Genomic DNA, 21,599 nt, shown 5'->3' with positions numbered 1-21,599 from the left:
CTGCAGATGTCATATATACTGCGACAGTCCCACATACGCGTCGCACTGCCTAGGTACTCGATTGCCGCGGATGTACCTGGCTAATCACATGCGTGCTTCTCAAAGTGCGCGTGAACATTCAATACACGTAAATTTCAACTCTTCCGCTCCGGGCCCGGAAAGCGGTATGTCGGGACTGCCCGGAGTTCTACTCCTTCTGGTAGAAGGGCAACAGTTTACCGCACGGACCTGTTCTCACCAAATGAACCCTGCAATCCAAGCTGATGGAGACAGAATAACCCCTAGCTTCCTCCAGTAGTCCAACTTGACGCCGACCATACCTACCCTCTCCATCAACGTATTTGTTCCGAGAGTTATACCCGCCACACTGCGATCATGATGGAAGCGGACCTCGGATGGCACTGCGGTAATAACGTCGTCGTAACCATGCGATGATCATCGATGGCCTGCAGCTCATGACTAGGTAGGGTTAGGATTCCCATGTTTCGAATGCAATTCAACATGGCAGGTGCTTTGGTGTCCAAGCAAGCCTGAGTCGTGTGCCTTCGTTTCCAACCCTTGATGACTGTCACGGCTAACTGCATCCTTCTTGGTGAGGACTGTGCGATGGGCATACCCTAGAACCACACGTGTGAAGATCTTCTGGATTTCATATGCTGACTGCTCTGCATAGTCTCATGTCCCACCACAGTCCACACATGTTCGCCCGTCAAGCCGACCTGTTATCTCTGACCCCGCGTCCAGCTAATATAGTCCCCTGGAAAGGAGTTTAGTTCGTGTCTCACCCATCGCTTCTATGCCGCTGTCATCAAACATCCCGCTGCACTTGCGCATACTGTAAGCGACAGTATGACGCTGCGCATTGTTTGAAGGATGGCTCGTTCCTGGGCTACAACTGCAGGAGTATCAAGTCCTGCATGTGTGTGCATGTAAAGTTCGCATTAGCGCCTGTCCATGCCAGAGGCTGCACAGGGACGGCCTGAGCGTGGGAGCTCACCGATGATGGAGGCATTACACTGTGAGTGGCTGACAGTCGGACGCGGTAAACATCGGTGACGGGTATCGCTGAATTGGCGCAAAGATGCGGCACGTGCTCGTAGGTGAATATCCAGACATGTACGAACGGGCAGCTAAGCTTTAGTGCATGGAAGCTGCAGTGCTATAAAAATCTTCATTGCGGCCTTAACTAATACCCCGAGAACTACAACCACGGTGACAAAAATCTCGCGAGTCTGATTGGTAACGCTCTCGCTTGCCGACTTCTGTGCAACCGAAGTTGAAGCCTCGAAAAGCCAGCCGAAAAGGTACGGCAAAGTTGCCGAGGTAACTTGTGAACACCTACACCCTCCGTTTCTGGACCACCTCGTACTCTCAACAGCAACCACTGCACACAGAATAAACTTTTGCTTCTCAGAAACTCTCTCGGAGGAGTAAGACGGCGGAACCATGATTGAAGTCATCTACATCGTGCGGCACGCGGTACGTAAAAAGCTCGACCTCCGTCGCCGCGCTTCATGCCCTCCGATGCTTCCATACGATAGTCGAGGAAAGTCCTCCGCATCGGGAAGCTACCTACCCTGACATCCATCTCCGTCCTCGCATTACCTCCATACACATCTCGCTTGCATCCACCTCCGCATGTATCACATGAAACGCTACCCCTTACACTCTCCACATGCAGATCCCTTATTCCCTAAGATGGCATCCGTTCTAACGTTTCCCGCGTATGATCTAGTTTCGCGCCAACTGGTCCGTCGACCCCCAAACGGGTATCTACACCGCATCTATGGCAAAGACTCCGACCGGGATACCCACTGATCCCCCTCTGACGTCCAAAGGTGTGGACCAGAGTAAGGAGTTGGCTGAGTTTCTCAGTAAGATTGAACCCCCAGTTGAGAGAATCTACTCGAGCCCTTTCTACCGGTGTTTGCAGACTCTTAAGCCGTTCAGCAATAAGCTGTTTGCAGAGAATAAGGCAAAGGGAAAGATCAGGATCGATCGTGGCATTGGGTAGGTGGATGGACGAACAATGCCTACGTATGCAGTATGCTGATGCGTGGTGATAGCGAGTTTTTTGGACGCGCGCACTTTGAACATCCTACTCCACCGCATCTCGAACTCCTGACTCCTCATTTTCAGAATCTAGACGACGAGTATGCGTCTGTACACATGCCAGAATCCAACGGCGAGTTGATTGTGGAGCTACACGAACGTGTTAGGAAGGCACTGGATCACATCGTCACCACACTGGACAACGACCCCGAACAGCCCAAGACTGTCTTGCTATGCACCCACGCCGCGACTATGATAGCAGCCGGCCGAGTCCTCACTGGCAAGATGCCGCAGAATCCCGATGAAGACGACTTTCAGTGCTTCACAGCAGGGCTGTCCAAGTACGTAAGAAAATCAGTCGATCCCAAGAAAGGCGTTGCTGGAAACTGGGAATGCGAGATGAACTCCGAGACGTCTTACCTTTCAGGCGGAGCCGAGAGAGGCTGGTAAGTGTAGTTTTTTACTTTTCATGTCGATGTCGTGCTGCCTCCTCATAACATGCAGGTTTTTCCCGTACCACCGGAAAGACTGGCCAAAGTCTGAAGCGACGACTTATGGTTGGGGTGTCGCATCGACTCTACTCGAGATTTCTTTACCACCCTCTCCTACAGACGAGCAGTTCCCAGCAATACCATAACCTTTTGTCACGGCTAGTGGCTAACGAATGATGATGGCAGGCATTTCAATGGTGAAGAGAGCTTTGTGGATTTTGCAGACAGTGGCATGAAAGGTGAGGAGAGCTCGAAGCTGTGAAGACTGGAAGCATGTTTGCTTGTAAGAGATTGGATATAATGTTTGCTTATCTGCTCATCCGCTCACCCGATGATGGAATTACGGCAGCTGTTGTTGCATTTACTGGGATTTTGGCTTCTGCATTAGATTATGAAGATATCTAGAAATACCCTGTCCTTCTCAAAATCGCATCCGTCTCGGTGATTGTCCTCTACCTTGTCAGAGTTACTGTGACGTCTGAGGATGAGGACTGCATGCGGCTCTGCTCCACTTGCCTCATCCCCATCCCCAGTACACGGAAGGAAGGAAGGAAGGAATAAAGGAATCACCCGTTCCCGTCCACCAGGTACGAATGATGATCTACCGGCCTGCGCCTGGTCCACTGTTATTCCTGCGCGTTTTCCAGACCCAATGTTGAGTTTGCGCAACGGCGCGGCGAGCACGTGGGATGTTTTGAACCCAGATGTGAGTTCGCCGCGCGGTAAAAAGCTGTGCGAGTGGGGTGCATTGGCCCCAACCGAGAGCAACCCTGAACAGACGAAAACGCTAAGAACAATCGATACGCTGGTCTTGGGTGCATGTGAATTGGGATTGATAAACTGATAAGCTTTTGCTGTAGGGAGGGATCTGAGATGACTTCATTGCGTCGAGGTAGCAATAGGTCAAAAGCTGGGAAGCTGCACATGAGATTTCAAGACAAGAAATATGCGACAACACGACCCCTACTGTAACGCTACTCATGGACAGTCGGGAACCGCCCCGGCACGTAGATGAGATTGAGTCATGTCAGATCAAAACAGGGCATCAGACTTGTTCGTCAGCATTCTCAACCTCGCTACCGTCCTGCATGTACCGATATGTTGTCGTCTAGACAGCGTATTATCCCATCTCACGGTATCTTTACTCTCCTAGCACAGCCGCGTGCTGCTCTCTAACCTATGCCTTACGACCCACACAACTATTCCCCTTTTGTACGAGCAAACACACTGCTGCACTCATCACACCCTTCTTCTCAACAGACACCAATACCTGGAAATCTGTGTAGCTCTCACAGCTGTTGACAATGTACGAGAGCAATCCAGCGGCGATCCACATGCGGGCTAGCATCAGGCTCGAGGCAATGTATGGCGCCGTTGTGGCTACCGAGAATCGCAAAGATGTGTCAACGCCTAATGGCCGTTTGAGATCAAGCATTGGCATGTGGCCAAAAGCCTGGGCACGATCCATCTGGACTGTAACACCTCAGGCATCTTCAATCGGGACCGTCCATCCATTCCACCGCCCCGGATCGAGATGCAGTGAATTTCCGATGCTTTATCTTAGGCGGTCTTACTCCCTGGACTTATATCTTTGTCTTCTTCCTCTTCATCGATATGCATGCTCTCTGCAAACCCAACCCATTCATTTATGCCCCTGATGAATGCATCTCCACTCCCATCCACCTCGCCTCCATGTCCCCAGACAATGACTTGATCAAACTCTCCTACCTGCTCCACAATCTTGACTTCGACAGGCATGCTCTCCCCCGCCTCGGCGTTTTCGTCGTCGTCGTCGTCGTCGTCTGCAGGCGATTGTTGTGGCTGGGCTTGGCTTTGGGGCAATTGCCGGTCGGTGACATGTAAGATGGCGCCGGTGTAGTTGTTAGGAAGAGGAATTGTGGTGCCGTGTAGGTGTCGACCGCGGAAGTATGAGTGTCGCTTGCCTGGAATATGTCAGAACTCATGTCCGTGCTGGTGCATGACGATGAATGACCTTTTTCATCGGTCTCAGGCCTCCAGTATCGTTCTGCGTCGTTTATGGGGCCGTTGTGGTGTACCCGCGCGGGGAGCAGGTTTGGTGTACATTTTTGAGGGTTGGAGGGCTGAATCGACAGCATGATGGTAAGATGATGGATATGGCAAGCAAGTGGTGTGGTCGATTGATACACAAAGTAGAAAAGTGAGTCCCGGGCTGATGCTTGGTTGGATTATCTGGGACGGTGTGAATGTGCAACCAGGTGGACGCGATTGACAGAGTACGCGTCGACGCGTCGACGCGCCGTAGCGTCTCCGCGGGATGCACGGCCGCTTTCCCAATCGGGTGTTGACGAGGTCAAGATGACGACGGAAGCATGAGCAAGCACATGGCCTTGGCTTGCCTATAACCAAGTCCATGTCCGTCGTGCCTCCTCTACTCAATTTTGCCCATTATCATCGTACATTTTTCGCATACTACGCCTGTAGCGAGTTTCACGAGTCGCAGAGTTCACGCCTTCCAGACCGTTCTTTCTGGCACTGTCCGGAGGCCGCGGCCGCCGCTACAGCAATCGCCGATCGCAGAGATGCTGTCCACCATGCTTACGCCCGCAGTGCCTCTTCATGCCACATGGAAGGCCTGAGAACACATACGAGCTCTTGTCGCTGGACTTCTGGACTCAGCATAGACACGCGACTGCAAGGCTGAGATGCGCATCAAGTTGTGCCCCTGCATAACATGCCCCTCCCAAGCATGCCGCCCAATGATCTTGTGGACCCTGGAATGCGGCTCATCGTTACCTGCAAACGTCCTGTCCAAGCATCGCATGGAAACACACACTAGAGGCTAGAGAAGGAAACAAATACGCATGTCCGAACTTCTTACATGCCTTTGCACCGCCTCAACCTCCGTCGGTGTAGGAAACATACTAATCCTGCGCCGTTGACGATGTTTAGGCGGATCGACGGCGTCATAGATCACTCGAATTGGCTAGGTTTCCACGCCCAAAACTGCACCTCAGACAGATTGCAACACGCATAGCTTCGAAACGGCGCAATCAGATGCACCGTGTCGGCTCTCGGCCGTTCCGGCGATATGGCGGCCAGCTGCCTGGACTTGTGAAATAGACTCTGGTGCCATGTGTCGACCGGCTAGCTACCGTTGTCCGATTTCTTACCCAGCTCTTCCTCCGACGCGTTCACGATACCACTGTCGCATTGCTTTTGAGCGATTGACGCGCTAATTCTCCTCCCGACCGCCCGCACACCGTACAGCTACCTACCGTACAAAGAAGCTCAAGCAGATTGAGACGTACCGGCAGATTCATATTGTTACTTGCATCGAAACCGCGCACCTTTTGCCCAGGAATTGGACAATCTTGTAGCGTAGAGCTCAAACGTCTGCCAATTGATTATTTTGGGTTTGCGCCAGCCGAATAGCCTCAACTTCAAAACGCACACTTCAGGATCATGGCGATTTATAGCTCTGTGACAGGAGCGGTCTCTTCATTGCTCAGTCCGGTTACAACGCAAGCTTGGGGGCCACTGGTTACTCTATGCAAAAATGGCACTCTTTCTCAATTTCAGAATTTGAAGCATGGCAAGCTAGTGCTCTTTGAAGGTGGTTCGAGCAAGGCGACCGCTGTGTTTGGTTCTGACAAAGAGGGCCTTCCAATTGCATTCCTAGACGTGCTTGACGAGAAGTTCTGGGTGCGATTGGCGCTTTTCGCAGACATGGTGCGCTCCGATACACCCAATACGATTGGGAAGCTCAACAGCTAATTGGTTCTAGGGCTTTGCAGAGAGCTACATGTTGGGAGAGTTCACAACACCAGACTTGACCAAATTCTTCGAGGTGAGCCTCCGCCTTGAGTAACCATTCAAGGGCTTTCAGCTTACATTCGTAGCTCTTTATCTTGAACCGCAATTATCTTTCCAATGGCTCGACCTTCACCTCTGCCATCTCTTCTGGTCTCGCCGGCCTGGTACGAGGCAGCAACAACCTCAAGAACGCGCGCCTCAACATTTCCGCACATTACGACATCTCCAACGAAATGTTCGCTGCCTTCCTTTCCCAAGACATGACGTACTCGTGCCCGATATGGCTGCCAAAATCAGACCCACAATCTGCGAGCGAAAGCCTCTACGATGCGCAAATGCGAAAACTTGATCGCTTCATCGACAACACACATACCAAGGGCACAGATCACGTTCTGGAGATTGGCACCGGATGGGGAAGCTTTGCCATGCGCGCCGTACAACGGACAGGCTGCAGAGTCACATCCTTGACCCTCTCGATTGAACAAAAGGAGCTGGCAGAAGAGCGGATACGAGAAGCGGGCATGTCAGACAAGATTCAAGTACTCCTGTGCGATTACCGAAGTTTGGAAGTCCCAGAAACAGGGCCTTTTGACAAGGTCGTCTCAATCGAGATGTTGGAGGCCGTGGGCAAAGAATATCTGGTGACATACTTTAAGTGCATCGACAAGCTGCTCAAGAAGGAGGGTGGTATAGCATGCTTCCAATGCATAACCATGCCTGATGCGCGCTACGAAGCCTACGCCAAATCCGATGACTTTATCCGCCGATACATCTTCCCCGGAGGCCATCTTCCCGCCGTCTCCGAGCTCGTCGCTAGCATACAGACCGCATCAGGTGGGTCGCTTGTCGTCGATAGCATAGAAAACATCGGACCCCACTACGCGAAAGCGCTGCGATTATGGCGGGAAGAGTTCTTGGACAACTGGGAAGGCAGAATCAAGCCACAACTTATCAAAGAGAAGAGCAAGGAGGGTATGGACGACGAGGGTGCCGAGATCTTCAAGAGGAAATGGGATTACTACTTCAGGTATTCAGAAGCAGGATTTTCGACAAAGACACTGGGGGATGTCATCATCACGGTTGGAAGAGAAGGTGCCATGCAGATGATGGAGCATGTGCCGCTGTAAATGTTGTGCTTGTCAATCTTGTTGGCTCTGGTGCATACCCCTCTCTGTCCTTCCGCTGAGCGTTACCACTTTTCAATATTATGAATACCTGTCATTACAACGTTTATGGGCGGTTCCTTATATGTACATGCATGCGAAGGAACTCCATGCTCATCTTCCTCCATACCCTTCGTCAAACTGCGGCAACGCTGCTCGATACTCCATTGCTAGCACACTCGAGTCCAGGTTCTGAGTCACTTCTTCAGCATGGTGTGAAGCTTTACGGTTATGGGTAGCAAAATAGTGACCCATACCATCGACATCCTTCACCTGCAGAAAACTTGTCGGTCGAGTACCATACTCACTGCCAGCGCTATCAGGTAGTGAAGCTGGATATCCCTGCTCTGAAGCGGCCATGGTCGTAGGATGATAGGCCTTGTATACCGTCAAGGGTGCTGGTGTAAGAGGTGGTGATGCAGGCACGCTGTTCGGCACCTGTGCGAAGGAAGGAGGCGAATATTGCTTTGAATATATCAATGCGTTCGTTTGTGTTGTTGGATCGGCACAAGGCGTGTTATGTGGTGGTGTAGATGGCGGTTGCGGAGGCGCATTGCCGATCATCAAACTTGCTGGAAGCGTGCTGGGGGGAGCGGACTGTGTGCGAGGAGTAGACGGTCTATGAGGGTTGTGTGACTGTGGTAATGCGGGTTCTGGAGAAGTGCAAGGATGGTGGCTGACTTGCAGCGCAGCATCGATGTCTGCGGAGAGCTCTGCAAGGATATCATTTTGCATTGGAGTCGCGTCGAGTTCAAAGACAGGGGTTGGATCCGGGGATACTGTGGTAGTCACATTGGCAGTTGTTGTTGAGTTGTGGTGGTTTTGTGGTGCTTGGTAGACTCCTTCGGGTCCCACAAGATGCAGCTTATGCGGTTCCTCTTTTACCTCTGCCTCATACCGTGTGCGTGATATCGTCTCGCCATCAGTATTGACTACCTTGAGTCTAATCTGTGGGTGCTCTGCTATGGATGTTCCAGAGGCCTGTGGAGGGCTGTTGCCAGAAATCTGACGCGTAGTCCCAGTGTCAAGAGGCGACAAACGAGCACTGAGCGTGTTCTTTGCTGGTGATTGCACTGCATGTGGTCTTGAGATTCCAGGCTGACTATTCTGGCTTTGCTGCCGTGGAGCGAGACTTGGTGTCGAATAAGAAGCCGCACGATCGTGGTGAGAAAGTGACGGAGCCGGCTCGGATGAAGGCTTCATGTTTGAGAACTGCATTTGTGGATTGTGTCCAGACTGAGGATCGGTAGGACTAGTACGTCTGCTGTTCGGGGCGCTGGACATACGATATCTGGACCGCGAGTCCCTTGCAGGAGACGCTGTATTTGGGGAAGGCCCTGTAGATTCCATGGGCGTCGAGGCTGGGTAACCTGCACGCGGGTGCGATGATTTCATCTTCCGAGACTCTGGTGGACACAAGAAATCTGGTAATGAGGCGCGAGAAATTCCTTGAACTCTTGGTAGCTCAGAAGCGGACCGCGATCGAATGTGGTTTCCTTCCGCAGTCGGTGGGGCTAGTGTGGTGGCTAAAGGAGGTTCCCGACCTGTCAATGTACGATAACATCTTCGCTGTTCTTCGAAAGGAAGCTGGGCGACGAAACCCGATCGTAGGAAGTTCCTTTCGATGAAATCTGGGTTTAACAGACTGCGAATTGACTGTAGTTGATCGCCATAATGCTGACACAGAAAGTGAATATGTTTCTGTGGTTCCCAAGCCAAGCCGCGGATCTGGCAAAAGTGAAGTAGCGACCTGACGAGGTATAGCATGTTCAACCCGTAGAATGTTCTCAACACCCCGTCAGTCTTGTGGCTCAGTAAGACGACGTTTTTTGCAAGGGCCCCGTTTGATGGAGTCTCATAGGAGCCTATACACCGTTAGCCATTGGCCAGAATAGCTCCGAGTGCAACTGACCAGAGGGCACCAGGGTTACTTCTATTGTTGCTGGACCTGTACATCCTGCATCGAGAAAGCTGGGCCCAGTCTGTACCACCATCTTGGAGGGGAACAAAGGATTCATGCCCTCAGGCAGTCGTACACTATCACTGTTAGCCAGTCATCATTAGGTAGGGCTAGTCTACTATACCGTCGGTCGGCCTCAAGTTTCTTTTTGATACGGTTGTAGTCTTTATCGTCGTACGCAATGAACACATCCCGTATGTCGCATTCATGTCCCAGACAAAGCATCGCAAGCTCGCCCATGATGGCATAAGTGAACTTCTTGTTCTCGAACAGACGACGGACATAGCTGGCTGCTGCTAGGACGTTTGTTTGAGGCGGTATCGGTATCTCGTTTCTCTGTTTGGTTTGTTGTTTTCCATGCCCAGCGACATTGTGGGACACCATGTTGGTAATCGTATTGTGCGATCAAATCAAAAGCGGCAATCGTCAGTACAGAACATAGGCAAGCTTGCAGATGAAGACTCGAAGGAATGAATTGGTCCGACAGGCGTGTGAAGCAAAACAAACAAGACTAAAGAGTGATCGCGTAAGTTTCTAGCAAAGTGATGGGCCTAAGGCATTCTTTGCAGCTCCGCCATCCAGATGCACGGATGCAAGATCATGCTATAAGCGACTACGGGGTTGCAAGGCTGAACGGCTCTCCTGATCCCGTGTTCAAGATAATCTTTATTCATGCTGACGAACTGCGAGTTCATTGGCTAAAACCCTGGCGAAAGCTGACAAGGACGCCCGCAAAGGCGGAGCCGAAAAGCTCAGAAGTGGAACTTCAGCACCGAGGTCGTAATCATTGAATGAGGTGGAGGTCGAATTCGTAACGGCGGGTCTTGGGCTCTCCGAGAATTCGTAAGGTCGTCATACTATTTTCATCTCTGTTGTCGCTTTTCCGGGCATTCCTGGTCGAGGCTGAGTGGGTTATATTTAGCATCGGATGGGTCAGCCAATCGTGGCTAACAACGGATGCGGATCGCCCGGTTACGAGCGAGTTGGAAACAAATGCTCGGCGCAAACGAACTTATTTCGGAGCGGTTCAGGCACGTTGTTCGGCTGGCGTCTCGTTGTATTGGTTGCGCACTGGATAGAAGTATATCGGGTATAAGAGCCATCCTGCAGGTAGGATAGGCTACCAGCACCTGGAGACCTTGATATGCATCACTTGGGCAGAATACGCTGTAAAATTACCGATGCGCTCTTTTTAGGGTAGTAGCTTACACGTATACGAACGAGTGGTGTCGGCGCGGAGTGAAAACCGCAAATGGTATTTGGTGTGTAAAGAAAGGTGCCAAGCTTGGAACGCTGCAAACATGATGAACGCCATTGCATTGTGAAAGAAGGGTCTGCACACCGCTGGTCATATGCTGGAGCTGTAACATGGCGGTCGCTGCTAGATTGTCGACGCGCTCAGATGCCGCCCCCTGTGTTCAGCAGTCAGCGCGATGTACGTTTCCAAGGTTCGCAACGACAGACTCTTCTCAGGTGACGCGAAATGCCGTACCTGACCTATCGACTGTGACAGTATAGTCACCTGCAGCACGATCTCTCTGCCTGTCGGTGAGGGCCTTTGACTTGAGGATGAAGTAGCCACTGCCGAGTGAAGCCAAAGACATCAATGTCATGGTGCGGGGACTGCAGGCGGTCAGCATCAGCTACCTGTCCCAATGCTATGCATAAGCGCAAGCTGGACTTGCGCATAGCTCTCGACTTACGTGAAGAGTCTGGAGTAAGCCATGGTGTTTTGTCTGGTATGTGTTCAGCTGAGACGGATGTTTTGGAGGAAGGAAATAGACTGGCAGGCTGAGCAAGACGTGAAGAAGTTGTTGGGACAGCCGGAACCCTCCCGGGACCGTCGTGTGATGTATTTCCCCTCTTGAGAGTGACGCAGCTAAAGCTTCCCCAGATCGGTTGGCGAATCCCTAGCCGTCGATTACCTCCGAGGCGGTATCCAATCAAACGTCGCCGCCGCCGATCTGCCACCGCCCCAGAAAAAGTTCAGCTGCGCAATGCAGCGCCGCGCGACTGCCCACGGCCTACACGCACATCCAAACTCCACAATGCCTCTCCCCAAACGACAGACGGTACCCGTCAAGGGCGCAAAAGCCAGCGCGCCTACCAGTAAGTGGCGCTTGGCTGCAATGCGACGACTGAGAATGCGCTAAACATTGCACAGGCGACTCGCGATTCGCAAACTTCGAAACCGACCCCAAGTTCAGACTCCCCTCAAAGAAGCACACCAAGACCAAGCTTGACCCTCGCTTCTCGCGACTGCGCAGCGACCCAGACTTCTACAACAAGGCCACAGTCGACAAATATGGCAGAAAGCTGTCCAAGGAAGCTGGCAAAAAGGCCATTGATAGGCTATACGACGCCGACAGCGACGACAAGGACAACGAGGATGACGACGAAGAAGACGACGATGATGACGGAGACGAGCGGGAGCTGAAGCGACCGGCTGACAAGAAGCGGGACAAAGCGGTCAAGAAGGAAATGCAGCGGGTCCAGCAAGAAGGCTTTGATCCCATCAGAGACGGTGGACTCGAGTCTTCGTCAGACGAAAGCTCCAGCGAGGAAGACGACGAGGTTGAGCTCGAGGACCAAACGGAGCTTGCCGGCGATGACAATGAAGTTCCGACAGGTGACATCTCGGCACGGCTGGCTGCAGTGAACATGGACTGGGACAACATACGCGCAACCGACATCATGGCCGTAGCAAACTCGTTTGTTCCCGCTGATGGGCGAATCCTCAACGTGGTCATATACCCTAGCGAGTTTGGCATGGAGCGCCTGCAGCGTGAAGAGATTGAGGGACCGCCCCGTGAGATCTTCGCATCAACATCCAATAAAGACAATAACAACATTGGCGTACTCGACGACGACTCGGACGCGGAGGGCGAAGAACAAAACGGGGCCGACTTGCAAGGGGACGAAACAGGCGAAGAGTTCGACTCGACCAAGTTGCGAGCCTACCAGCTTGACAGGCTGCGATACTACTACGCCGTCATCACCTGTTCTTCTGCCAACGTCGCAAAGTCCATCTACGACAATCTCGATGGCCGAGAATACCTAACGAGCGCCAACTTCTTCGACCTGCGATTCGTTCCTGACGGTACAACCTTCGATCAAGATCCCCACGACGAATGCGCAAAGCTGCCGGACGGCTACAAACCTAACGAGTTCTCAACGGATGCGCTCACACACTCAAAGGTCAAGTTGACCTGGGACGCTGATGATGCGACAAGGAAGGAAGTGCAGAAGCGCGCTTTCTCGCGCAAGGAGATCGACGAGAACGAGCTGCAAGCATATCTGGGCACGGATTCGTCATCTTCTGAAGATGAGGAAGAGGCAGCAAAGGCAAACAAGGCCGCAAGTCTCAGGGCTGCTTTGGGACTGGACGCTTCTGGCAAATCTTCAAAGACGAAGAAGAAGACGTCTGCGAAACGGGATCGCGACTTTCCAAAGCCAGATAGCGAGATGCAGATTACTTTCACAGGAGGACTATCCAGCGGCGCTGGCAACGGTGACGTATTCGAGAACGAGATTCCACTGCAAGAAACCACAATGGAGAAGTACATTCGCAAAGAGAAGGAAAGGAAGGCGAAGCGCAAGGAGAGGTGGGAAGCTAAGAAGGCCGGCCGGGACCCTGATGCCCCAGCCGAACAGGAGGCGGGTGCACCAGCGGACGCGATCGAGGACGATCCATTCAACGACCCGTTCTTTGCCTCTGACCCTGAAGAAGCTGCAAAGGCCTCCAAGCCCAAGTCGAAAAAGTCTGAGAAAGCAAAGAAGAAGGCAGAGCAAGAGCAACAGGATCAGGCGGCTGCAGCTGAGCGCGCGAACCTGGAGCTGCTCATGGCAGACGAAGACGACTCCAAGCTGCGTCACTTTGACATGAATGAAATCGTCAAGTCGGAAAAGGCCAAGAAGAAGGGCAAGAAAGCCAAGAAGAACGCTCCCATCATAGAGGACAACTTCAAGATTGACACGACCGACCCTCGTTTTGCGAAGCTATACGAAAGCCATGAGTTTGCTATCGATCCTACAAACCCTAGGTTCAAGGAGACGTCAGGTATGAAGGCGCTGCTAGAGGAGGGCCGCAAAAAGCGGAAGCAAGGCAAAGACGGTGATGAGCCAGAACTTCAACCAGAGTCGAAGAAGTCCAAACAAGATGCTGCAGAGGGTGAGGACGACATCAGAAAACTGGCTGCTCGTGTCAAGGCGAAGAGTAAGCAGAAATGAAGTAGGCTGTCTAAATAGTATTTGATACCCAGCGAACAAGCTTGCACTACACGCAATATACAGGATCCGTGTCCGAGGCTTTGTGTTTTGTTGTTTCAAGGTTTTCTTCAATGACATCTCCTTCCTGTTTTACTCTTGCCACGTGCGCTAACACACGTGAAGTCCAGCAACATCGTCATTCCGAGTTACTCCAAACACATTGGCCGCCTCTCCTTTTAAGTCTTCTCGTCTCCTCGTCTCCTCGCCTACGTTTCATCCCACTATCCTCGCACGCACAGTTCACCTAAGCATTCCTCGAAGCTTCTCGCGATGCCCTGTTTGGGCAACTCGGACATCTTTATCCTCTCTTAAATCAACAGTTTATAAACGGCCAGTTCCACACGTACCACAGCTTCAGATTCGCTGCTAGTGCATGGCACCACCATGGGTCACATTCGATAACGTCGTGGCCTGGCATGGGGATTGTGCCAACGGAGCAGAGCCAGACATCGCAGGCGTAGGAGTTAGAGCCCCAGATCACTTCATGTGATATTCGGTTAACAATGTTGCAGGTCGTCCTGTCATTTGTCATCGCAAGCTTCATGACCACGTTTGCCTCTATCCTCGCTATGGTTCTCGACCAAGCCTTCGATACAAAGGGTCACTTCACGCCTCGAGAGCCGCTCACATACATTCGCGAGCACTTTTTGGAGAATGAGTGGAAGAGGCATTACGCGTGGCGTCCGTTCCTAGACCCACTCATCATTGGGTTCGGCGATCAGCAACTCATTACAGGCTATGCCGTACTTCTGAGCGGATGGATCAAAGTGAGCTTGACCTCTCCTGGGGATGTTTCCTGCTGACAGTGTACCGTCAGGTTGCGCAGCGCTCGTTTCGTGTCCAAGGTGCTCACTTCGTCCTCATCCTCTACATATGCGCCCTCTCGTCGTCGTCCCATCTCGCTGCTTTGATCACGCTCCGGAAGTACTTCCGCAAGTACGAGTTCATTGCAAAGATACGCCTCACGCTTGTCGTATGCTTCGCCTTGTTTCTGTTGAGTTCCATGATCACTGCCATTGCGATGCCACCCAGTCTTATCGAAGACGACGGTGGTACATCCATACTGCGCAGTCGTGTGCAAAGGCTGTCTTTCCTCGTACCGCTCTTTCTCATCCTGATCGGCTTCTCGACTGCATTGGTGTGCATCCTGTACGACCCGGAAGGTAGAGGTCTGGACACCCCATCGTCTTGTTCAGAGACTTCGATACAAGCCCTCGTACGCCGCTTTACCGATTCCACACAAAGGCAGCAAGGGTTCTCGTTACGGTTCATATGTCCAGCGCGTCTTGGTCTGCGTCTCATATACATTCTCTTCCTCAATCCAGCCATTGCATTCGTGGTCCAGATCTTGCTCGCAATCTTGTCCGCTATTTTAGTCCTGACACAGAAATTCGCGGCACCTGAAGATCCAGCAAATTTCTGTGGTTTGCAGGATAATGAGGAGAACGTCTGGGGATTTGGGCAGACATTGAGCGTGGTCATGCTTCTGCTACCGGCCATCACGGCATTGCAAACATACCTTGAAGCGCGACAGGATATCAAGAAGGGTTTCACTAGAACGCACGACTAATAAACCGCGTGTTACGGGTGAACAGGAGATCTAATAGATGTCGGTATCAAGATCAACTTATCATTTGCCGTCACAAATATATTCATATATGACAACCTACAGATTTGCTTTCTTCTCCTCCTTTTCCCTAAGATACCTCACCGCAAACTCAATAGCTGCTTCATATCCATATACTCCCAGACCACAAATCACCGCCTCGGCCTTGTCGCTCAGGTAACTGTGATGTCTGAACGCCTCCCTCTTATGTATATTGCTGATGTGCACTTCGACAAATGGTATTTCCACACCAGTCAACGCGTCTCGCAACGCAACACTGGTATGTGTGAGCGCGCCCGGGTTGATGACAACGAAGTCGACTTTGCCGCGTGCCTCGTGTATGCGGTCAACAAGTACGCCTTCGTGGTTCGATTGGATGTACGAAAAGTTTACCGACTTTTCGGTGCATTGGGTATGCGCCGAGGCGATCACGTCGGAAAGGGATGTAGAGCCGTAGATGGTAGGTTCGCGCGTGCCGAGGAGGTTCAGGTTTGGGCCGTTTATCAGGAGGATAGACTTGGGCATATTGGGCGGTAGGGACGGGAGAGACGGCCAGAAATGGTAACTATAGGTACGATCCAAGTCAATAAATTGACTCTCGTGCCTTTTGAACTGTGCTGGCGTTGAGGGATATCGCGACAATGCGATTGACTTGACTTTCGCGTCGCGTATGCTCTCAGCGCACCCTCGTTCCGAGATTCCGGTGGCTTTCGGAAAGGGGAAAAGTCCTTACCCCCACCCCTATGATCGGCCGTCTTGCCTTCAGTCCCAAAGAACGACGTCCCACTTCCCTACATGTAGCTATCAGGACCCTTTCCGTTCCTAGCCGACACGGCTTTAGACGGATCATGTGCGACGTGATCGCTTTTGGCGCGTGTAGGTGCGCCATGGCGTTTCTGCCACTCCAACCCAGTATTCTTTGTATACACAACAACGCGAAATCAACATGACGGACATATCAAGAGAGGAACTCGATGAGATTTACGCATTTGCCGTCCAGTTGGGGCGGAAGGCGGGTAAGATGCTTATGGATGCCGCGCAATTGAGAATCGATGGTGGGAACGCGATAGGCGAAGAAAAGGAACATGTTCAGAAAGAAAACGCCGTCGATTTGGTAACGGAGACGGACGAGAATGTCGAGGCGTTTGTCAAGAAGGCAATAGCTGAGAAGTACCCCAAGCACAAGTAGGTCTTCAATCTTTGGCGGCAGAACTGTGTATTGATTGTTGATAGATTTATCGGCGAAGAAACCTATAGCAAAGGCTCCTCCCGCGACTATCTAATCGACGCCTCACCTACGTGGTGTGTCGACCCTCTCGACGGAACAGTAAACTATATTCACCTCTTCCCCATGTTTTGCGTCAGCATCGCCTTTATCCACAAATCGAAACCGCTGATTGGCGTCATATACGCGCCGTTCACAAATCAGTTCTTCTCGTCCTGCGCTGGTCGCGGCGCCTTCTACAACGAAACTCAACGTCTCCCGCTCGTGCGCAACCCCGTACCACCCATGCCAGCAAATGCACCTAGCGGCTGTATTTTCTCATGTGAATGGGGCAAGGATAGAAGGGATACGCCAGATGGCAATATGCACCGCAAGATTGAGAGTTTTGTCAACATGGCGGCTGAAATTGGAGGAAGACAGGGAAGAGGAGGCATGGTGCATGGAGTCAGAAGTTTAGGTAGTGCGACACTAGATCTAGCATATGTTGCTATGGGGGCGTTTGACATCTGGTGGGAAGGAGGGTGTTGGGAGTGGGATGTTGCGGCTGGCATTGCTATCTTACACGAAGCCGGGGGACTGATCACAACGGCGAATCCACCGGAGGATGAGGCTAATGCGCCCATCGAGGAAGTGAAGCTGGGGAGTCGGTTGTATTTGGCTATCAGGCCCGCTGGACCATCGCCGACAGAAACAGGGAGACAGGGTCAAGAAAGGACAGTACGTGAAGTATGGCGGCGAGTCCGTAACCTCGACTATTCGCGACCTGGAGCATAGATAGTTTTCATATAACCCTTTGGATTCATATGTGGCCTGTGGAAAGTGTACGTGGATATATTCGTTTTAATTGGCTTCTACAATCTTGCCTCACTCAGCTTCCGGGCAATGGCTTCTTGTACCTTCTCGACTGGCAAGTCAGCGACCGCCTTTCCGGTCCAATACCGATCCTGCTCCAGCCCTTGGTATATTAACGCTTCCGTTCCTAGCACAATCTGCCAGTCATTCTGCTTCCCTATCTCCGCGATCTCCGTCCAAGTGGTGGGATGGTAACACATCTCCAGTAGCGCTCCCTTATGCGGCTTCGCCAGAAAGCATTCAAGGACTTGCCGCGCCTCGATCTCTGCCGGTGTGACAGGTGTGAAGTTTGGTACGCAGGCTACGATTGCACCGACGCCCTCTATGCTTTGTGCTTGTGCGACGGTGGAGACGTGCATGAGAGAGTCGCCGTAGCCGCGGGATGTGCATTCGCTTATTACTGCTTCGACTTCTGACGGGTCTCTGTTGACCTGAGAGTTCACTGTTAGCACCATCTTCCGACCGTAATCTTTTGTAGAGGAGAACTCACGAGATATATCGCGCTGGCTTTCATCCATTTCCTCAGCGCATATACCGCGCTTCTTGCTGCACCGCCTCCACCGATTACTAACGCTGGCCTATTCTCAAACTTGGTTGGCTCCACGTTGTATGCGAATGCATCCCTTATGCCTATTACGTCCGTGTTTGTGCCCATGTACAATCGGTTTCCAGAAGCGTCTTCTTGGATGAAGAGGGTATTTACTGCGCCTACATCCTGGCCCTCTTCTGTAAGACCGTCGAGGTGTTTCAGTATGGCAACTTTGTGAGGCATTGTCACCGAGGCTCCGTAGAATTGAGGGTGTTTGATCAATTCCAGGAACAGGCTCATGTCCCTTGACTCCAAAGGATATTGTGCCCAGTTTAATCCGAGGTTGTCGTATACGGTCTTGTGCAGTAAGGGCGACATCGAGTGTGCGATTGGGTGTCCGAAGAGGTAGCCATGACGCTCAGTTTGCGATACCTCTGGTATGCTAGTCTCGGTAGACATGATGGTATGTAGGAATTATGTGTCGTGCGTCGTGTGTTGTGTATTGCAGGAATGGAATGATGCTTGGTGAGGTTTACCGTCTCGCTGATAACCGATGCTCTTCCGGATAATGAGATCTCAGAGGAAGGATACTGGTGGTAAAGCTTAGCTCCAGCATTACGTCTAACGCATGCGCCAATACCCCAGATTCAACGCGTTGGGAACCGGAAAAACTCATGTCACACGTGGAGCAGATGCGAGTCAAGCGTGTTGACGTTGGTGCTACTGACCGGTGTTCTTGTGACTGCTCCGCGATTCATCCAATCAGCGAAAAAGGTCCGGCCGCTAAACCTCGCGTGTAAATACGCTTCCAGACCCTGCGGCATCACCCCCCCTCTGGATAATTCCTTCACTTCCCAACTAGGCATGACCGGCGTGAAAACTCAGGACCCCGAATCTAGTCCGGGGTCGGCGAGAGCATGGCTTGCCCATGCGATCGCACAGTGTCCGATTCTTCCTGGGGTGCTTAGCGATTCTTCCGGGCCAAGGTCAGCATCATCCTTTTCACGAACCAGACGGCCAATGAGTGTGTGCGCGATTGTTTGACTCCTTCGTAGCTCATCTCCATGGGGTTTGTGGCGTTTTCTCCACATTCTCCGCAAAACAGCACGTTGTCGGATCCATCTCGGCTAGGATATATAGGTGCAGACTGATCTTCGTCTGTTGGATTTTTCTCTCCTTCATCTCGCCCAAGCCAAGCCTTCTTGCCTGGCTGACGACCTCAATCTCTACGTCGGTACCAACAGAGACCATCAACTCTGAACTCTACAGGTACACCGATTCCTCAACTTCAATATGGGTCTCCTTACCCTCGTCGAGGATCGACCGACGCCCAAGGCTGTCTACAACTGGAGAGTCTACACAGCAGCGTGTGTCGCATCATGGGCAGCATGCATGATTGGTTACGACAGTGCCTTCATTGGCACGACATTGGCTCTGCCATCCTTCGTTGAAGAATTCCGCTTCGCAGAGATGGACCCCGCAGCCCTAAACCTCACCAAGGCCAACATTGTCTCGGTATATCAAGCTGGTGCTTTCTTCGGTGCCTTTGGAGCATATGCATCCAGTCACTACATCGGCAGGAAGAAGTCTCTCATCCTCTGGGTCCTCATAGTGAGTCACACGGTGCTTTCGTGGTAGTAAGAGCGGAGATTAACACATTCAGTTCATCCTGGGCGCTGGTATGATGTTGGGTGCCAATGGTGAGCGAGGTCTTGGTTTGATCATCGGTGGCCGTGTGCTGGCAGGCTTGGGAGTAGGTGGATGCAGTAACATGGTTCCAATCTACATCTCCGAATTGTCGCCGCCAGCTGTTCGTGGACGTCTTGTTGGTATCTACGAGCTCGGATGGCAGATGGGAGGTCTCGTTGGATTGTAAGTCCAGCTCAATCGCCATTCACAAACAGCACATGCTAATTCACAGATAGCTGGATCAACTACGGTCTCCAAGAGACCATGGCGCCTTCGCACAAGCAATGGATCATTCCTTTTGCAGTGCAGCTCATTCCCGCTGGTTGCTTGTTGCTCGGTGCTTTCTGGATGCGAGAATCACCCCGCTGGTGTCTGAGCAAGGGAAAGCGCGAGCAAGCGCTAAAGGATCTCTGCTGGATCCGCAACCTTCCCGAGGACCACCAATATATCATTGAAGAGCTTGAGGCTATAGATGCTCAGGTCGAACACGACAGACTTACTGTTGGACCTGGTTTCTGGAAGCCATTCCTCGCGCTTAAGCAGCGCAAGGTACAATACCGCCTCTTCCTCGGCGGCATGCTGTTCCTGTGGCAGAACGGATCTGGTAAGCAAACAACTCTGCACAAACAGCGTGTGAAACATGTGCTGACTTTGTATGTCTTAATCAGGAATCAACGCGATCAACTACTATTCGCCAACCGTCTTCAAGAGTCTCGGTGTTACTGAAGGATTCCTTACCACCGGTATCTTCGGTGTCGTCAAATGCGTTTTGACTTTTGTCTGGCTCATCTGGTTGATCGATCATCTCGGTCGCACCAAGCTCCTCATGCTCGGTGCTCTAGGCGGCTCTCTCTGCATGTGGTACATTGCTGCCTACATCAAGATCGCGGATCCGGCGAACAACCCTAACCCTTCAGGCGAGCTCTCCTCCGGTGGCATAAGTGCCGTCTTCTTCTTCTACCTCTGGACCGCCTTTTACACCCCCTCATGGAACGGTACTCCATGGGTCATCAACTCTGAGATGTACAGCCAGCAGACCCGCTCTTTGGGTCAAGCCTTCGCGGCGGCTAACAACTGGTAAGTTTTCACTTTATGAAACGCATACGAGACATTTACTGAGACGTTTACAGGTTCTGGAACTTCATCATCTCAAGATTCACCCCTCAAATGTTCAGTACTATGGGCTACGGAGTGTACATGTTCTTCGCATGTCTCATGCTGCTCAGCATACCGTTCGTGTTCTTCTTGATTCCTGAAACCAAGGGTATTCCACTCGAGCGTATGGACGAGCTCTTCACCGTCAAGCCTGCATTCAAGGCACACGGTGTCATGGTTGATAGGATGAAGGAGAATGAGGAAGTGAACCTCGTGATTAGGGATGAGAAGGCGAGAGCGGATGAACACACCGAGATGGCTTAGGCGCTCGATTGTCCTGCACACACGCAATGTCGTATACAGCAATGAAAGAATCACCTTCAACGAAATCCTCTTTTCATCAATGCAAACGTGAGCTGCAAATATTATTCGTTGGGATGTGCCATTCACAAATGCTTCCATAGCTCGATAGCAATAAAAAAAAGCTTTCAAGTAGCTTGTATGTCACCGCTATGCTTAGAGACAGTTCATTCTGTGATCTGTCGACAGATGCCGAAATCAACACCCAAGGAGTGTCGGTGTATTCTGAAACGACGATTTGTTCGCAACATGTGAGTCCAATGATTTGACCGTAATGACATCATGGACCCTGCAGCGTACAAAGCGTTGCCAGCTTTCACAGAACGGCCATGGGCACTTTCAGGATTCACGGCTATGCCAGTTGCGAACCGCCAATCGTTGCCAGCAGGAACAACGCCTTTACACCCTTCACAGAGAGCTGGATAGGTGGGCTAGCTCCCCTTGTCCACTTCTTTCTACAAAGGGCGTGCCTTTGTCGCCATCTCCACACTCCTTTTGCGCCGATCCCGCAGT

At 51.8% G+C, this 21,599-nt stretch overlaps 8 protein-coding genes across 8 annotated transcripts; 5 read left to right on the top strand and 3 right to left on the bottom strand.

Moving 5' to 3' along the window:
- The first annotated feature begins 1,210 nt into the window (after nt 1-1,210).
- Nucleotides 1,211-2,927, top strand: ACET3X_002574 (uncharacterized protein). The gene is made up of 4 exons (XM_069449332.1): nt 1,211-1,479; nt 1,736-2,010; nt 2,067-2,498; nt 2,730-2,927. The coding sequence occupies exons 1-4, from the start codon at nt 1,447-1,449 to the stop codon at nt 2,803-2,805; spliced, it is 816 nt and encodes a 271-aa protein (XP_069309121.1). The 5' UTR covers nt 1,211-1,446; the 3' UTR covers nt 2,806-2,927.
- A 687-nt stretch (nt 2,928-3,614) lies between these two features.
- Nucleotides 3,615-4,781, bottom strand: ACET3X_002573 (uncharacterized protein). Its single transcript, XM_069449330.1, has 2 exons — nt 4,537-4,781; nt 3,615-4,486 (listed from the first exon to the last, which is right to left on the bottom strand). Exons 1-2 carry the CDS (start codon nt 4,658-4,660, stop codon nt 4,104-4,106), a joined length of 507 nt encoding a protein of 168 aa, XP_069309120.1. The 5' UTR covers nt 4,661-4,781; the 3' UTR covers nt 3,615-4,103.
- Nucleotides 4,782-4,969: 188 nt separating this feature from the next.
- ACET3X_002572 (uncharacterized protein) lies at nt 4,970-7,556 on the top strand. The gene is made up of 3 exons (XM_069449329.1): nt 4,970-6,254; nt 6,310-6,372; nt 6,425-7,556. The coding sequence occupies exons 1-3, from the start codon at nt 5,988-5,990 to the stop codon at nt 7,463-7,465; spliced, it is 1,371 nt and encodes a 456-aa protein (XP_069309119.1). The 5' UTR covers nt 4,970-5,987; the 3' UTR covers nt 7,466-7,556.
- Nucleotides 7,557-9,138: 1,582 nt separating this feature from the next.
- On the bottom strand, nt 9,139-11,213 carry ACET3X_002571 (uncharacterized protein; the record flags this gene model as incomplete). Its single annotated transcript, XM_069449328.1, has 6 exons — nt 11,165-11,213; nt 10,926-11,084; nt 9,586-10,873; nt 9,414-9,538; nt 9,252-9,366; nt 9,139-9,178 (listed from the first exon to the last, which is right to left on the bottom strand). The coding sequence occupies exons 3-6, from the start codon at nt 9,843-9,845 to the stop codon at nt 9,139-9,141; spliced, it is 540 nt and encodes a 179-aa protein (XP_069309118.1). The 5' UTR covers nt 9,846-10,873; nt 10,926-11,084; nt 11,165-11,213.
- A 296-nt stretch (nt 11,214-11,509) lies between these two features.
- Nucleotides 11,510-15,300, top strand: ACET3X_002570 (uncharacterized protein; the record flags this gene model as incomplete). Its single annotated transcript, XM_069449327.1, has 5 exons — nt 11,510-11,570; nt 11,626-13,677; nt 14,177-14,193; nt 14,243-14,497; nt 14,548-15,300. 5 exons carry the CDS (start codon nt 11,510-11,512, stop codon nt 15,298-15,300), a joined length of 3,138 nt encoding a protein of 1,045 aa, XP_069309117.1.
- A 982-nt stretch (nt 15,301-16,282) lies between these two features.
- Nucleotides 16,283-17,335, top strand: ACET3X_002569 (uncharacterized protein; the record flags this gene model as incomplete). The annotated part of the gene is made up of 2 exons (XM_069449326.1): nt 16,283-16,521; nt 16,570-17,335. The coding sequence occupies 2 exons, from the start codon at nt 16,283-16,285 to the stop codon at nt 17,333-17,335; spliced, it is 1,005 nt and encodes a 334-aa protein (XP_069309116.1).
- Nucleotides 17,336-17,412: 77 nt separating this feature from the next.
- ACET3X_002568 (uncharacterized protein) lies at nt 17,413-18,401 on the bottom strand (the record flags this gene model as incomplete). Its single annotated transcript, XM_069449325.1, has 2 exons — nt 17,413-17,844; nt 17,904-18,401. The coding sequence occupies 2 exons, from the start codon at nt 18,399-18,401 to the stop codon at nt 17,413-17,415; spliced, it is 930 nt and encodes a 309-aa protein (XP_069309115.1).
- Nucleotides 18,402-18,774: 373 nt separating this feature from the next.
- On the top strand, nt 18,775-21,104 carry ACET3X_002567 (uncharacterized protein). The gene is made up of 5 exons (XM_069449324.1): nt 18,775-19,553; nt 19,606-19,814; nt 19,868-20,235; nt 20,300-20,708; nt 20,762-21,104. The coding sequence occupies exons 1-5, from the start codon at nt 19,236-19,238 to the stop codon at nt 21,048-21,050; spliced, it is 1,593 nt and encodes a 530-aa protein (XP_069309114.1). The 5' UTR covers nt 18,775-19,235; the 3' UTR covers nt 21,051-21,104.
- Nucleotides 21,105-21,599: the final 495 nt, after the last annotated feature.

The sequence above is a fragment of the Alternaria dauci genome, chromosome 2 (assembly GCF_042100115.1).
Source record: "Alternaria dauci strain A2016 chromosome 2, whole genome shotgun sequence".
Classification (NCBI taxonomy): Eukaryota; Fungi; Ascomycota; class Dothideomycetes; order Pleosporales; family Pleosporaceae; genus Alternaria; species Alternaria dauci.
This window is presented reverse-complemented; position numbering and strand designations above follow the sequence as displayed.

Excerpts from the sequence above, each read along its gene's own strand:
- ACET3X_002574 (XM_069449332.1), top strand. The coding sequence starts at position 1,447 with ATGATTGAAGTCATCTACATCGTGCGGCACGCG. Across the intron at positions 1,480-1,735 it reads TCTACATCGTGCGGCACGCG|TTTCGCGCCAACTGGTCCGT; the intron begins GTACGTAAAAAG and ends CGTATGATCTAG. Across the intron at positions 2,499-2,729 it reads GGCGGAGCCGAGAGAGGCTG|GCATTTCAATGGTGAAGAGA; the intron begins GTAAGTGTAGTT and ends TGATGATGGCAG.
- ACET3X_002573 (XM_069449330.1), bottom strand. The coding sequence starts at position 4,660 with ATGCTGTCGATTCAGCCCTCCAACCCTCAAAAATGTACACCAAACCTG. Across the intron at positions 4,487-4,536 it reads GCCTGAGACCGATGAAAAAG|GCAAGCGACACTCATACTTC; the intron begins GTCATTCATCGT and ends GACATATTCCAG.
- ACET3X_002572 (XM_069449329.1), top strand. The coding sequence starts at position 5,988 with ATGGCGATTTATAGCTCTGTGACAGGAGCGGTCTCTTCATTGCTCAGT. Across the intron at positions 6,255-6,309 it reads TGGCGCTTTTCGCAGACATG|GGCTTTGCAGAGAGCTACAT; the intron begins GTGCGCTCCGAT and ends AATTGGTTCTAG. Across the intron at positions 6,373-6,424 it reads ACTTGACCAAATTCTTCGAG|CTCTTTATCTTGAACCGCAA; the intron begins GTGAGCCTCCGC and ends TTACATTCGTAG.
- ACET3X_002567 (XM_069449324.1), top strand. The coding sequence starts at position 19,236 with ATGGGTCTCCTTACCCTCGTCGAGGATCGACCGACGCCCAAGGCTGTC. Across the intron at positions 19,554-19,605 it reads TCATCCTCTGGGTCCTCATA|TTCATCCTGGGCGCTGGTAT; the intron begins GTGAGTCACACG and ends TAACACATTCAG. Across the intron at positions 20,709-20,761 it reads TTCGCGGCGGCTAACAACTG|GTTCTGGAACTTCATCATCT; the intron begins GTAAGTTTTCAC and ends AGACGTTTACAG.